At 42.0% G+C, this 16,729-nt stretch overlaps 1 protein-coding gene across 3 annotated transcripts in view; it reads right to left on the bottom strand.

Annotated features, from left to right (window-relative positions):
* The window catches only part of POLD3 (DNA polymerase delta 3, accessory subunit), a 42,731-nt gene extending 41,532 nt beyond the window's left edge, over nucleotides 1-1,199 (bottom strand). Inside the window, exon 1 of one of the 3 annotated variants that reach the window (XM_087433453.1) lies at nucleotides 994-1,199. In XM_087433453.1, coding sequence (XP_087289579.1) covers nucleotides 994-1,053 — 60 coding nt within the window. In that variant the 5' untranslated portion in view covers nucleotides 1,054-1,199. The remainder of the gene's footprint in view (nucleotides 1-993) is intronic. The other 2 variants (XM_087433452.1, XM_004433991.3) reach the window with 2 other exon arrangements.
* Between the last annotated feature and the right edge of the window lie 15,530 nt (nucleotides 1,200-16,729).

Below are 16,729 nucleotides of genomic sequence, written 5' to 3'. Positions count from 1 at the left end.
ATTTCTTTGAAGTGTATGACTTGGAAACTTCTAAGGAAAGTTGCAGCCATACAAACAAACATTAAAGGGCACCAGCGGTGCAGGGGCCAGAGAATGAATGAAGTGGATGAATACTGCATCAGAGGGTAGACTGGGAACTAAATGCATCAAGCCTTGATCTTCCTTCCATCCTTCCTTGAACTCTCCTGTCACTTGTCGCCTCCTTGCATGCCTATCACTCTCCTCTCAAAGTCTTCCAATTTTAAATGCTGTTTCCAATAATTAGAAGACTTACATAGGTTAGGCAAAGGCAGTATGATGTAGAAGAAAGCATTAGCAAGAGACAGACCTAGGTTGGAAAAATGCCTATCCCCTACTAATTCGTATAAATCCTTACTTTATTTGTATAAAGAAATTATTTGGCCCCTCTGCTTCAACTTCCTTTTCTAACTCTCGGTAGGTCACTGTAAAGATTAAATGCAATAATGTGGATCCAAAGCTGACAGCAGGCACTCAATTACCCACGGTTTGCAAAGTGCATTCACATCCATCATCTCACTTGAGCTTTACTCCAACCTGTGAGGCAGGTCAAGCCTGTGTCCATACCAAATTTACAGGAAGAGGAAACCGACTGTCAGAAGATTCAACAACTTGTCACTTAACCCAGTTAAGACATAATTTCCTCAACTGTAAACTTGGGACTTAAACGCCAACCACCTTATCAGATAGGTGTAGGGACACCCTAGAAATATTATCAACCAACGCCCCTCCCTCCGCGCCTGACCTCCACGGCCCCTGGGGCGTGGGCACGCCCACTCGAGGGACGCGGAGTTGCGCGCGCGCCAGAGGGCCTCTTCCGCGAGTCCTCGCTCGCCCTGAGGCACGAGGCGTGGACCCCCCTCTCACTTCGCCGGTCCCCACGAGGACACACGCCGAGGGGTCAAGACCCCCGCCGCCCTCGCTGGGCCCAGGACCCCCGTCGCACGCCCGCCTTCCCCAGTCCTAGCTCCTCACGATCTTGTTCTGGTCCGTGACGAACTCGTCTATATTTTCCAGATAAAGCTGGTCCGCCATGGTGCTGCGACGCCAATCCCTGCCGCCTCAGAGCTCCCCTTGCCGCCACAAGCGCAGCTCCCGCCGGCGGGAAACGTCTTTTCTCCCACCCAGGTCCCGGGTCGTTTCCCACGGCAACGGAGGCGACGCGCTACGGCGGCCGTCCGAGGGTCAAACTAGTCTCCGAGATGGCGCAGGCTGAAGTGGGCGGAGCTTGTAGGAGCGGGCGGAAGTGAGGAGCTGGGAGAGCGGGCGTGGACTAGACGGGCTGTCTGGGAATCCCTGGTTTCAAATCTCAGCTCTGCTAGTTAATGACTGACCCAGGGTAAAATACCTCACCTCGAGGAGCCACAGTCTCTCCACATGAAAGTTAATGAAATAATCCTTGCCCTTGCATCCCTTTATTCAACAAATATTTATCAAGTACCTATTCTATTTGAGGCACTTCTTTAGCACTGGGGACCCAGCAGTGAACAATAAAGACAGAAATAAACAAGTAATATTAGTAAAGTAATGTCAGCCGGGATAAGGTGCTTCTTGTTATAATCCCTCAGAATCGAACATTCGGGAAGGTTTTCCAGAGGGGATGGGAGAAGCAGAGTGTTTCAGATACAGGCAGGAGCGTTGCTGGTAAGAGAAAAAGGTTCACCATAGCTGGAATGTTGGGAGAAGAGGAGAAAGAGGAGGAATGAGATTTGGGAGAAGCCAAATCATGCTGCGCCTACAAGGCTCTGTGAAGGGGCACATGGACTTTATTCTCGGGAAAAGTTTTCAGGTTGGGGAATTTCAACTAAAATTTCTCCTAACATCCGCTAAAAAACAACCTTTATCATTGACTTCAGCATCAGCCAATGTAGTTCAATGTAGCAGCATTATGGATAATCCAGCAGTTATCTAGAGTTAGAGCCTGGATTTGAATCCTGGTTTTGATATTTGTTGTATGACCTTAAGTGAGTTATTTAACCACTGCAAGTCTGTTTCTCCATCTATAAGATGAAAGTAATAATAGTACCCACTTCGAACGTTTGTTGCTACATGCATTCATTCAAGACATACTTAGCAAAAGCCTACTAAGGGCCAGGCACTGTTCTGGGTGCTGGGGTGCTGGGGATACAGCTATGGTCAATAATACACAGAACCTGTTCACATATAGCTTACAGCCTTGTGAAGAGATTTAAGTGACGGATGGTAGTGGCTTAAAGTAGGATAGTAGTAGTGGAAATTGAGAGACCTGAGTGACTTGGGTCTTCTTTTTAGAGTCAGCAAAACCTGTTGATGAAGTAGATGAGAGGAGTATGGGAAAGACAGGAATCAAGGAAAATGCCTAGATTTGGAACCTAAATTGTTAGGTAAATGGTAAAGCATTTGACTACTGAGATGTAGAAGACTGAGAGAAAGAGAAGATGAGGAAATCAAAGAATTCTATTTGGCCAGAGTTATAAACAAGATAATATATGTAAAACCCTCACACTATGTCTGCACACAATAAAATCAATAACATTTGGCTATTACAGTACTATATACCAGGCACACTGTACCAGGTGCATTGAGAGTGAGATTTCATTTAATCCTGATAGCAACCCTGCAAATGCCTTGTGTTTGTCCAGATTTTATAGACTAAATTGCCTAGGCTTAAGAGAGGAGACATGGCTGGGTCTGGCTCCCTGGCCTGGTGGTTAAGTTCAGCACACTCCACTTTGGTGGCCCAGGTTCACAGGTTTGGATCCTGGGTGTGGACCTACACCACTCGTCAGCCATGCTGTGGCAATGTCCCACATACAGAATAGAGGAAAATTGACACAGATGTTAGCTCAGGGAGAATCTTTCTCAACAAAAAAAAAAAAAAAGAGAGGAGAGATGGATTTTCTAGGTCACAGGGTTAAGTGGTAGCATTGGGATTGGAACTAAAGTTTCTTGTCATTGCTCCACAGGAGTGGGAAATAAGTCAAGATAATTGACCAGAGAGGAGTCTGAATACTAACCCTATGCCAAAGGGAGAGATGATAATGCTGGCCCACCATGGTCCTAGATATGCCAATATTAAGAGAGTTGCATGACTTTTAGAAGCCAGATTAGTGGTTACCCTTTGGAGAGTAGGAAGTGGAAGGCTTCGGAGAAAAGGGTGATGTTCTGGTTCTGGATCTCGGCACTGGTCTCATGGGTATGTTGAGTTTGTGAAAATGATTTGAATTGTACACTTCTGATATGTATAGTTTTCTGTATGTATGTTCACGCCAATAAAGAGTTTAAGAAAAGTGATTATTTGAAGAGTCTTAAATACTGTCCCAAGTCTTGTCAAACCAGGAAAATAGAAAACAGGTACAGGTATTGGAAAGAATGGATTTAGTCTTAACCTTAGACAAAAGAAGAGAGATTCTGGGAAGAAGGGATAATGGGTAAAAATGGACCCCAAGCAAGATAGTAATGGGATTATCAAATAAGATAAATGACCAAAGGCATCTCCAAGTCTGAGGTGGAGTAATGGTACTAGAAAAGAATGACCACGGCCCAGGAGTGGGTAGGCTGGGAGTTGGGCTTGTACCTTAAGGGTAAGGTTGCCGGAGGGGGAAGGGAAGGGTTAGCTTTTCTGTTTCTGGCCGAGGCCTACCCAGCCTGAACATTCCCACCTCAGGGGAGCATAGCTGAATAGAAAGCATGTGGGCTTTGGAAATAAAATTTTTCTTTTAAAAAGCAAGCAAGCAAACAAACAAAAACCTGGGCTTGAATCCCAGCTCTACCACTCCCTAGCTGTGTGGCCTTAGGCAAATCATTTAACCTCTCTAGTCCTCAGTTTCATCTTTAAAGAAGGGATAATAATATGCAGTGGTGTACTGATAAATGTTTAACAACCAATTTACTGAATAAAAAAGCCCTCATTTGTAGTGGTTGCCAACTTCTGTGGTGTAAATATTCCCACCATAGCAGACTTCAAGCTACCAATATTGATGTCACGGATTGCAGAGTTAGGAAAAGATACACAATATCACACCATTATTTCCACCACTCAAGTACAGTAAACAAATAACCTCAAGAGCATAAATAGTAGTAAAATAATTAGGAAGTGATGAGATTTGAATCTTTATTGTCTTTGTTTTTAATATAATTTAATTATAAATTTATACAATTTAATTTTTAGTAATTGCCTTGTTTAACAACTGACTTGCAAACTTTCTGAAACTTCAACATTTGGCTCTCCTAAGCAAGCACAGACCAGCTCTAGAACACCAGTATAAATAATTTACCTTTCGTGATTAAGGGGATTGAAAGTAACATATTCTGTGGCTGGTAGATAGCTAAGCTTTTTATAAATGATAACTAGTATTTTATAACAAACACTTATATACCACTAACTATATGCCAGGCTCTGTTCCAAGTGCTTTACAAATATTAACCCATGTAATGTCCATAAGAACCCTAGAAAGTAAGGTGCGTTATTATCCCATTTTTCCACATAAGTAAACATTGGCACAGAGAGGTTAAGTAACTTGCCCAAGATCACAGAGTAAGGGGCAGAGCTAAAACTAAAACCCAGGCAGTCTGGCTCCAGCATCTATGATCGTAAACACTGTGTTTTGCTGTCTCGTTATTAGTTTACACCTGCATATAGGAAAGCCAATAATAAATACAGTGAACTCAAACACATTTATTGCAGAACTTTGGAGGAATCCCTGTGCGCATCAAAATGAGAATTGCGGAAGCCAAGAAACAAATGGTATATGTTGATTATCTACAGGTTGTGGGAACATAGAATCCAGGCAAACAAGTTAATCTGGGAAGTTTTCAAGGCAGTTGTTGGAAGGGCAGTTGTTGGAAAGGCAGGGGACAGAAAGTTAGATTAGGTTTAGAGAGTTGGAACTATAGCTAGCAAAAGCCAGTAAACAAGAATAGGGCTATGTCCAGGAAATTAGTGTTTTTTCTAGATGATGCCTGAAAGCTTAGTTCTAGGGTCAAAAGTAAACCACAGGGGCCAGCCTGATGGCATAGTGGTTGAGTTCGCACGCTCAGCTTTGGTGGCCCAGAGTTCTCGGGTTTGGATCCCGGGCACGGACCTACGCACTGCTTATCAAGCCATGCTGTGGTAGCATCCCACATATAAAGTAGAGAAAGATGGGCATGGATGTTAGCCCAGGGCCAATCTTTCTCAGCAAAAAGAGGATTGGCAACAGATGTTAGCTCAGTGGTAATCTTCTTCACCAAAAAACAAAAAACTAAACCAGAAAAGAGGACCTCTGTACTTTCACTTCCATAAATCATAGGTGTGAAAGTCTTTCAGCTCGTGTGCATTGCTAAGATGATAACTATTGTCTATTGAGCACCTACCATGTGTGGGTACCTTGCGTAGAATGACTCATTTCATCCTCAAATAACCCTGTTATTCTATTCTATTCTATTACTCCTTCACCAAAAAGGACTCAAATTTGAAATCAATTTTATGTTATCAATAGGAAGAGTGAATAGGAAATGATTCGATATAGGTTCCAAGACAAGCTTTGCTTAAACTAATAACTAAGTAGGATTTTAGAACTGGCCTCCTTCTAACATAATAACAACCACATCAGCATCTAATAGGTTCTCAGTAAATGTTTATTGACTTAACTTCAATTACACTGAAGGCAAGATTTAAGGGGGAAAAACACTGGATTAAGAAACAAGGTGACCTGAGATAGTGTTCACTTTTTCGTATCATTCATTGAGTGTGTAAAGTGTATAAGCACCATACTAGACCCTTTACTTGAATATTCTCATTTAATCCTCAAAACAATTCTGTAAAATAAGTAAATATTATTATTTACCTACTGTTATCCCTGTTTTGCAGATGAAGAAGCTGGAGCTCGGAGAGGTTAAGTAACTAGCCCCAACCATATGGGTCATAAGTGGTGGAGACCTCTTTCTACCTAGCTGTGCCCAAAGCCCCTGCTCAGGCACTGTCAGTGTCTTTAGGAGATAGCATTTGGTTGATCTTTATTCTCTTCCTCATTTTATTTTTTCTTTACTCGTGTTTGAATTTACAAGAGTTTGTATCATTTTTATCATCAGAAAAAAATAACACATTTTCTCTTTTTTTTAAAAAAATAGAGCATTTTGCAATGTAAAATTAACTCATCTTCTTATTCCAGGCATCTGTAATGTTTTCCCTGTTTGAAATGTAAAAGGCAATCTCCAAAAAGGAATAGTATCACCATTCCGACCTACACCTTAAATGCTGCTTCCTTAAAACAACAAAAAAGACAACTCACTCCCTGTTCCTTAACGATGAGGTTTAACATCAATGTGAAGAACAAGAACATTCTCCAGAAACCAGAACAACCAATCAACCAAAGTATTTGCTAACCCAGGGAGGCCAGACAACACTCTTGGGGATGGTGGTGTCAGGTGATACCAGCAGTGGGAGCCAGAGGATCAAGACTCGTCAGCCTCCATGTATCAGAACCTCACGTTGGGGTTAGAAATAGAAGGCTGACCCTCCTCTCCTCTTTACCCCCACTTCATCCCAGAAATGATTGACATCAGAGTCTAATGATTCTGACAGGGCACGGGGTGGGAAATCTAGATGGGGCTCAATATTGAGGGGTGGGGAGGAGTGGTCAACCTCTATGCAGGTAGGATCCCCAGACTCCAAGTAGGGGAAGGGGGCCTGTAGGAGCACTCAGAACCCCACCAGCTAGCTGGGCTTCAGGGCTGCCACAGGTTTCTGGGCGAGAGCGTTCCAGGCAGAGTAACAGGTCAGAACCAAGGAGTTTAGTCTGTGGGGAGTAAACAGCAATATAGTATGAGGGAAGCACAGGGTGCCATGGGAACCCAGAAGAGGCAACTAACCCAGCCTGAGGGTCAGAGGAAACATGGGGAAAATGGACTTGGGAATCCAGGACTAGATACCATGTAATCCCTCTTTTTGCTTTAGGCAAAATATATAAGAAATGAACTCAGAGTGCTGTCATTGTTATAGCTTTTACAACACACAACAAGCCTGTCTTTCCTCTTTTTTAAAAGCTATTTTATGAGAACATGTGTACCTTGTGTAGACTGTCTTGTGGAATGTACAGCCACCAAGGCCAGGACACATCAACCTTCCTGACAGCTGAGGAGGCAGGAGTGCCAGTGAGGGTGAGGTAAGCCTCCAGGTGCTGTTCTAAAACACTTGATGAGTTCTATAAAAATCAATGTAAAACCCCTCAGTTACCAAAACAGGGAGAGCCAACAGGGCACTCAGACACCAGTTCCTGTGTTTCAGACCCACTTCTACCCCGCTGCACCCCCAGCCCACTCTCACACCCAGCTGGTTTATTCCTTAGCTCAATCACCAGAGATTCACATTGCTCCCTGTGCTGCCTGGACGTTCAGAAAAAGAGGAAGAGGCCTCCACCTCCACCCTTGTCTCACAGTTGCTTTGTATGTTGCTTTCCTTTTCCATTCCCTTGGGGGCTGGAAGAGTGCTTTGGAGGGGTGATGATAAAGGTGAAGATAATTAGAAATTGGTTATCAGAAGTTTTGTCTTAAGCACATCATTTCTGAATTATTAAAATTGGAGCAGGGGGTTGGCATTCAGGGCTAGAAAGAAGCATATGATCCTTCTCTCAGAGACTGTTGCTCTCTGGCTCACAAACACCGCTCATTCGGAAGACTGCCTGAGAAACTGTCATGTGGCCTCAGCGTTAGTCTCGAATAAAGAAGGGGCAAAGGCCATTCCAGACACAGTCTTGATGGAGTGGGCTGCTCTCTTTGCCTCACAGTCTCTCTCTTGGCATCACTGCTTCTCTCTCTATGACTGTCTTTTTTCTTCTCTGGCTTAACCACAGTTTCTGCTTCCTCATAATTTTAGTTTAAGCACAGCCATTGGTTGCCATGGCTCGTCTCTATCACAACCTCCAGGTTTTGCCTTGTCACTACACATTTTCTCAATAGTTCCCGTTTTGTAATCCCTAATTGGTTGAATCTGATTTGCTCAGCTTATCTCAGGTTTTCAGGGTTTTTTTTAAATCTCAAATTATCTTTCAGGATACTGAGCAGCCAGTGGACAGGTTCCTCTTGGATAGGTGCTCATTCATTCATTGTTGAATTGTTCACTGAGTTCCTTCAATGAACTCACTATATATATGAGATACAGTAGAATACAAGAGACATATGGCCCTGGTTGGAAACAGAGAAGTTAACAGTTACAAGATCATGTTATAAGAGAGGAAATGAACAGTGTGCATGCATTGGAGATGTCCAGTAGGCTGTGGGATATGTCTGTGCTCAGATGCAGAGTTAGATTGGGTATCCACAACATATAGATGGGAACTGAGGCCATGGGAGGGGATTAGATCACCCAGGGACAGAGCTAAAGGAAGAACCCCAGGGAACATCAGCAGTTAAGGGACGTGCAAAGGCGGAAAGGCCTAAACAGGGAACTGAGAGGGAGAAGGAGCATTGGGAGGGTGAAGTGGGGAAACAAAAGGAGAAGCAGGTTGAAGGAGGGAGTTATTAACAGTGTCAAATGCTTCCCCAAAGTGGTGTTGAGTAGGGATTGAGAGGAATGCATTCAGCAATTAGAAGGCCTCTGGTGACATCGGCCAGAGGAGTGAGAGGCACAAAAGCCAGATTGTAGTGAATGAAGGAGTAAGGAGTGAGAAGAGGAGCTGAAGATAGAGGGTAGAGACAACTCTGGCCAATTAACTAAGTGGAAATGGAGAGGTGGGTGGAGGTGAGGGTGCTCATGCACTTCACAATGTGTTTGCCTAAGCAATAGGGGTGGGAGGTGGTGGTGGGCATTTGTCTTAGAAAAAAGTAGGACAGGTATTCTGGGGTCTTTTACATCTAGAATGTCCTTAGTCAGAGATGCCTTAGAAACTGCATGCCTGAATCTACAGGAGGAGGGCATGTGGTAGATCCTCAGTTCCCATGGAATGGGAATTCTTCAAAGCTCTTTTCATCCTTGGATTCCCAGCATCCAGCGTGGCCATAGCTGGCATGGGTTAAGCGCTTAGCAAATATTTGTTGAGTGATAACTGAATGGCTTAATGAATAGATGGATGAATGGATGGATAAAATTTAATTAAATATTGTTCTGCTCTCTAATTCCTTTTGTTGATCTACAGAATATTGTTTGTGGAAGGTGTTGTCTACCTTTCCTTCCACTGCTGAAATTGTTACATAGTCTGTTATCAGGGTGAGCATTACTGATAAGCTAACCAGGGAAATCCAGCTTCCTTCAAAGGCCCAATAATCAGAAATGGTGGGGGGGGACCTTTTACGGACAAAAGTTAGGACTTAGTCCAGGTCCTAAACAGGCTTGAGAGCTGTAAAGAGCACTGCTTGCTGGAGACCCCAAAGGGAGGCTTCATAAGTTCCTGTACGTATAATCTTTATACATCGTGTTTTATCTAGTAAACACTCCATACATTTTGGGTTGACTAATTTGAAGTATCTTACCTCTCAATATTTTCTTCCAAGACTTTAGAGTTCTAAGAAAAAATCACATGGTAAACTTCTCCCAAACAAATTCTCCTCATTTCCCCTTTCTCTGTCCCAGGAGAAGATGCCTCCATCACACCTCTGATCTCCTTGCCCCTGCCCTATTTCAGACCCTCCTTATCATCAGTCATTTTTTTTTTTAACTTGTTTTTCTGCTTATGAAAGAAATTCATTCTCATCTTCATCTTCTCTAGCTTCATCTCTGTTCCAATCTGCCCCCCACCCCCAGTCCATCTTTAACACCAGTTCCAGGGTGATGTTTCTAAAACAGAGATCTTATGATGTTACCCGCCATTTAAAACTGCAATTCAGTTTTAGAACACTTCTGTCATCCCCAGAAAGTTCCCTTGCGCCCTCACTCCCCACTTACACAATCAATCCCTGTTTCAACCCTGGACCCCAGGCAATCACTGATCTGCTTTCTGTCTCTGTAATTTTGTCTATTCCAGAAATTTCATATAAATGGAACCATACAACGTTTAATTTTTGTATATGGCTTCTGCTATGGGCTGAATTGCGTTCCTACTCTCCCAATAATATGTTGAAGTCCTAACCCCTAATACCTCATAATGTGACTGTATTTGGAAATAGGGTCTTTAAAGAGGTAATGAGTTAAAATGAGGTCATTAGGGTAGAGCCTAATCTAATATGACTGGTGTCTGTATAAGAAGAGGAAATTAAGACACGTACGCATACAGAAGGAAGACCACGTGAAGATACAGGGAGAAGACAGCCATCTACAAGCCAAAAAGAGAGACCTTGGAAGAAATTAACCCTGCTGACAGCTTGATCTCAGACTTCTAGCCTCTAGAATTGTGATAACGTCAATTTCTGTTGTTTCAGCCACCCAGTCTGTGGTACTTTCTTATGGCAGCCCTAGCAAACTAATACAGCTTCTTTCACGTAGCATGATGTTTTTGAGTTTCTTTCACGACAGTGCAAATATCAGTAGTTCATTACTTTTTAGAGCTGAGTAGTATTCCATTTGTATGGGTATACCATATTTTGTTTATTTATTCACCAGTTGATGGACATTTGGATTGTTTGCAGTTTGGATGCTAAAACTCCTACTAAAAATTTGCATAAAATTCTTTGTGTGAACATGTGTTTTCATTTCTCTTGGGTAGAACCCAGTGCTTTCAAGATCAAGTTTAAGGTTTGTAGGGGAGGAAGAACTATTCCTCTACCCTTTAGGTCCTTCTGGCTGGTCTAAGAATTAAATTGACATGAGACAGAATAACAGGAGAAAAGCAAAGTTTAATAACATGCATACATGGGAGAAACTCAGGAAAACTGTGTAACTCACCAAAATGGATGAAGCCACCACCTTAAACCCCGTCTTCAGCTAAAGACAAAGGAGGATGTTGGGGGTAGTGGTTTGAGACTTCAAAGTGGAGGAAGGCAATTTACATGGAGATGGAAAAGCAAATGTTTGATAAACAAACGTTTGCTGGGCCAGCTATAGACAATGAGACCCAAGAGAAAAGTTTGATAAAAATGGGCTTGCTAGTGCCTTCCGGTCTACCACACCAAGTTTATATTATAATATAGTTATCTTATGGTATTAGCTCCTTCCTGGAACAGGCCTTCTAAATTCTTTTAAGCTGTTAGGAGGAAGGTCAAAGTTTCTTTCAAAGTCTTTTGTCCTTAAATATAATTAAGCCAAAGAGACATATTTTGGAATGGCCAATTCTGATCCTCCACAGAGTCTTATCTCTTCAACTTCACCTCTCACTTTCATTGCTTCTTACCTATGCTCCAGCACCACAGATCACCAATAAGTCCTTGAAAATCCTGTGTTATTTCTCACTTACATGTCTTTGCATATGCTGTGCCCTCTTCCAGAAGTACCCTCCCCAGTTTCTTCTGCCTTTAGAAGGCAGGTGCCTTCTCTGACTTCCAGGATAGTTTAGGGCTTCTTCTTTTTGCTCTCATAACCCTTTGAGCTTCTCTCTATCAAAGGAGATTACAATGTTTGCTTAACTGTTTCTTTTAATAAGCAACAAGTTCCTTAAGGAAAGAGATGGTGTGTTACCTGTTTCTATATTCCCAGCGTTCAGGACCTATGACATAGTTGGTGCTCAATAAATGTTTGCTTAAAGAGTGAATAAACGACTGAATGATTCAGTCATTTGATAAGTCTATACTGAATGCTTACCATGTGTTTGGTATCATGCTAGCCACTACAGGGGCCACCAAAGAAATAAAAGACATGTTCAAAGTCCTCAAGGAATGTTTAGCTAAGTTGGAGAAACAAGACCTATTCAGGAAAACTGATTAGAGAACAAAGTAATAAAGAATTAAGTTGCTGAAGAACACTGGACAGGTAGACCTCTGTTCAGAGTCTGGCTGTATGTCCTTGGGCAAGCCACCTAACCTCTCTGGACTTTAGTTTTCACATCTGTAAAATGGAGATAATAATCAGATATCTTGAGTTTGAGGTACTTGTAGAATATAGTACTAATAATTAAACAACACTTCTCGTCTGGGCGGTGCTTTATAGAAGTTTAGAAAGCTGATTCATACCCTTTATCTCCTTTGATCAACTCTGAGATAGAGATTACAGCTTAGCAGCTATGGCCAGGAATTATCCCCTTCCCTCTCTCTACACCTTTTGAAAGTGTCCTTCCACACTGACTCTGGTTTGGCTTTGATCCACTTTGACTGGAAACATGCCTGAGCTTGGGGGCTTGCCTTCTCTTGTTGCACTTGGAATCCTGAAACAGCCATGAGAATGAGCCTAAGCTGGGCTGCTGGAGGACAAGAGGCCACGTGGAGGAGAACCAAGGGGCTCCAGCCAACAGTCAGCCAGTGACTGCCCATCACTAAATATGTGAGTGAGACCGTGCTAGATCATCCAGCCACCCCCCACTCCCCGACTCGCCAGCTGGCCATAGACACATGAGGGAGCCGAGCATCTTTCAGCTGAGCTGGCCAAGATCAGCCGACCTATAGAATTGTGAGCTAAATAGAATAATCATTGTTTTAAACCGCTGTGTTTCAGGATGAGTCATTTTATAGCAAAAGCCAACTGATACGGAGAGTCAGCGCAATAAAACTTTGGCGCTAAGCAGTCAGGGTTTGAATTCTAGCTCTGTCACTTACTAGCTATGTGGCCTTGGGCAAGCTACTCCATCCTTCTGAGCTTCGGTGTCCTCATCTGAACCACAGTGCCCCTCCCCTGGGGTTGCAAAGATTCCATAGGATAATAGATGTCAGACATTAGCCCGTATGCCACTTGGCTCAGTGTAACTGCCTCACAGAAGGAGCCATTGTTCAGATGGGTAAACTAGAGAAGAGAAAACTAAACTCTCAGATGTTTAGTGACTTTCCCCAAGATCACACAGCCAGAAAATGACTGAACTTGGGACTCACACTGGGACTTCTTGACCCCGACTCAGGTTAGGATTCCTGATAGACTAGTAGGGGAGGTTGGCTGAGGGGTATTCGGTGTCCACCCAGTGACAGATTGCCTTGTGTCCAGTCTCAGTATGAAGCCAAAATAGGCTGGAGTTGATGAATGATCAAACTGAAGTTTTATAAATGTTAATCTGGTAGTACAAAGAATGTCACTGGCAGGCATTGGCCAGTCCCACCCCTTCGTCCTCTGGCCTCCAACTTCCTTTGGTGTCTCCCGCTCCAATCCTTTCTCTTCTCCCCTCATCCGTCTCCAGCCACACTTTGGGATCTGTGCCAGCACATCCCTGAAGCTCACCTGATGCTGCTCGTGGATTTTACCCAGGAGCTGTCTAGATGGCTTCTGGGTTTTGAGATGAGAGACTTCTATAGGCCTCAGACACCCCATCCACAAAATGAGGGGCCCACGATAAGGCCTTCCAGATCTGACTCTTTCTGAGGGTGACACCTGAACCCTAATAAAGGACTGGCAGGTATGTACCATCAATGGGCAGCAGATGGCAGAGTTACCTCTCCTTTGTCATCTCCCATTAGGAGCTGTGGGTGCTTTTTCACATGAAGAATAACAATGAAGCCAAAGCCATCTTGAGAAAGAACAAAGCTGGAGATATCACACTCCCTGATTTCAAACTATACTACAAAGCTATAGTAATCAAAACTGTATGGCACTGGCACAGAAACAGACACAGAGATCAATGGAACAGAATAGAGACCCCAGAAATAAACCCATGCTTATATGGTCAATTAATCTACAACAAAGGAGGCAAGAGTATACAATGGGGAAAAGATAGTCTCTTCAATAATGGTACTGGGAAACTGGACAGCTACATGCAAAAGAACGAAACCGAACCACTTTCTTACACCAAATACAAAAATAAATTCAAAATGGATTAAGGACTTAAAGGTAAGACATGAAACCATAAAACCTTTAGAAGAAAACAAAGGCAGTCAGCACATTTTTTGGATCTGCCTCCTCAGGTAAAGGCAACAAAAGCAAAAATAATCTAATGGGACTATATCAAACTAAAAAGCTTTTGCACAGTGAAGGAAACCATCAACAAGACAAAAAGGCAACCTATTGAATGGGAGAAGATATCTGCAAATGATAAGGAGTTAATGTCCAAAATATGTAAAGAACTCATATATAAAATATATAAATATATAAAAGAGTTAATGTCCAAAATATATAAAGAACTCATACAACTCAATATCAAAAAAACAAAGAACCTGGGCCAGCCCTGTGGCTTAGCGGTTAAGTGCGCGCGCTCCGCTACTTGCGGCAGGGGTTCAGATCCTGGGTGCGCACCGACACACTGCTTCACCGGCCATGCTGAGGCCGCGTCCCACATACAGCAACTAGAAAGATGTGCGACTATGACGTACAACTATCTACTGGGGCTTTGGGGGAAAACAAAGGAGGAGGATTGGCAATAGATGTTAGCTCAGAGCCGGTATTCTTCAGCAAAAAGAGGAGGATTAGCATGGATATTAGCTCAGGGCTGATCTTCCTCACAAAAAAAAAAAACAAAAAAACAAAACAAAACAATCTGATTAAAAAATGGGCAGAGGACCTGAACAGACATTTCTCCAAAGAAGACATACAGATGGCCATCAGACACATGAAAAGATGCTCAACATCATTAATCATCAGGGAAATGCAAATCAAACCACAATGAGATATCACCTCACACCTGTCAGAATGGCCATTATCAAAAAGACAAAAAACAACAAGCGTTGGCAAGGATATGGAGAAAAGGGAACCCTTGTGCATTGTTGGTGGGAATGTAAATTGATGCCGCCACTATGGAAAAAAATATGGAAGCTCCTCAAAAAATTAAAAATAGAAGTACCATACAATCCAGCAATTCCACTTCTGGGTATTTATCCTAAGAAAATGAAAACACTAATTTGAAAAGATACATGCACCCCTATGTTCATTGTAGCATTATTTACAACAGCCAAGATATGGAAGTAACCTAAATGTCCATCGATAGATAAATGGATAAAGAAGAATACTTCATAATATATAATATTATATTACTCACACACAATATAATATTACTCAGTCATTTAAAAAAAGTGAAATCTTGCCATTTGTGACAAGGATGGACCTAGAGGGCATTATGCTAAGTAAAATAAGTCATTCAGAGGAAGACAAATACCATATGATTTCACTCATACGTGGAATGTAAAAAATAAAACAAATGAACAAACAGAAACAAATTCATAGATACAAAGAACAAACTGGTAGTCGCCAGAAGGGAGGGGAATTGGTGGGCGAGTGAAATAGGTAAAGGGGATTAAGAGGTACGAACTTCCAGTTATAAAATAAATAAGTCACAGGATGTAACATACAGCTTAGGGAATACAGTCAATAATATTGTAATAACTTTGCGGCGTGACAGATGGTTACTAGACTTGTCATGTGGTGATCATTTTGTAACATATATAAATGCCGAATCACTATGTTGTACACCTGAAACTAATATAATACTGTATGTCAACTATACTTCAATTTAAAAAAAAAAGAATAAAAATGAAGATAGGACCTCAGTAACCAACTAGAAAACACTCTGGACCAAGCTTTAATTGAATTAATTTCCTGAATTTAAAGAATAGGGAATTTCATATTAAATTCAGGCTTTATTTATTAATCCAAACATCTGGCTGCCATCTTTTGTCAAGGCATGTGCTCTATCATGGGCTTTAGTCCTTATCCCTCCCTATGATCCCCCCAGCACTTAGTCCAAGTGTCTTTTACCATTGGTCAAAGTACTTGTACTGTTATTTTTCTTAAACCTTTTCCTTATAAGTGAAATACTTCTTGGCCATATCTTCAACAAAAGGAAGAAAATAAGAGCTAGATTGAGAGGACCACAAGTTTCAAAAAATAAAAGGCAAAATACCCATTTCTTTGTGAAAAAGAAGTAAGCACAGTGTGTCTGTGTTGAAAGAATACAACCTAAGATGCCATTATGAAAATAAAGCACAATAAGACCTAAGAAAAACAGAGAAAAGATGTGAGATGAAAAAGCAACAAAATGGAAGAAAGGACTAAAATTTCAACAGAATTTATTCTTTTGAATACAAATAAGTGTTCTATAAACTAAGAGGTAATAAATTATAAGTGAATAAAATATAATTGAATAAATGGGAACAGTAACACCCTCGAGAGGCTGTAGGCGTCCCTGCTTTTATGGATGAGATAGCTGAGCCAGAGACATTGGGTACATTGTCCAAGGTCACAAGGCCAGGAAGTAGCAAAGCCAGGAATAGAAATCATATCTTTGGACTCTATAGCCTCTGCTTTTTCCATATATCTTATGGTCACAGAGCTTGATAAACATTTCTTGAGTTGATGAAAGGAAGCATAGCGTAGGAGAAAGAACATTAAGTTGAGATGGAGAGTCCTAGATTCTAGTCCTAGCTGTGTGACTGGCTGTGTGACCTTGGGCAAGTCACTTTCCCTCTCTGGAACTCATTTTCCAGATCAAAGTACGAGGAAGGCTAAACTCAAGACTTTGAAGATTAATTGGGTAGTGTGTCACATTAGTCAGTTAGAGCCCTTTTGTCCTAGGGCTAAGAACGTGGCCCCAAAGTAAAGGAGTAAAGACCCCATGTTGATGTGAATAAGAAATAAATTTCTTAAGACGATCAGCTGTAGCTTACGGAGTCCAGAAAGCCTGGAGAATTAGGTTCTAAAAATAGGCAGAAAATGAAAGCATATGCACATGAATGTCTACAGTGGCATTATTCATAACAGCCAAAACATGGAAATAACTCAAATGTCCATCAACAGACAAATGGATAAACAAAATCTGGTATA

Source organism: Ceratotherium simum, chromosome 7, assembly GCF_057802395.1.
Source record: "Ceratotherium simum simum isolate JZ-2026a chromosome 7, ASM5780239v1, whole genome shotgun sequence".
Taxonomy (NCBI): Eukaryota; Metazoa; Chordata; class Mammalia; order Perissodactyla; family Rhinocerotidae; genus Ceratotherium; species Ceratotherium simum.
The sequence above is the reverse complement of the archived record's forward strand: the minus strand, read 5'-3'. Positions and strand labels throughout refer to the sequence as shown.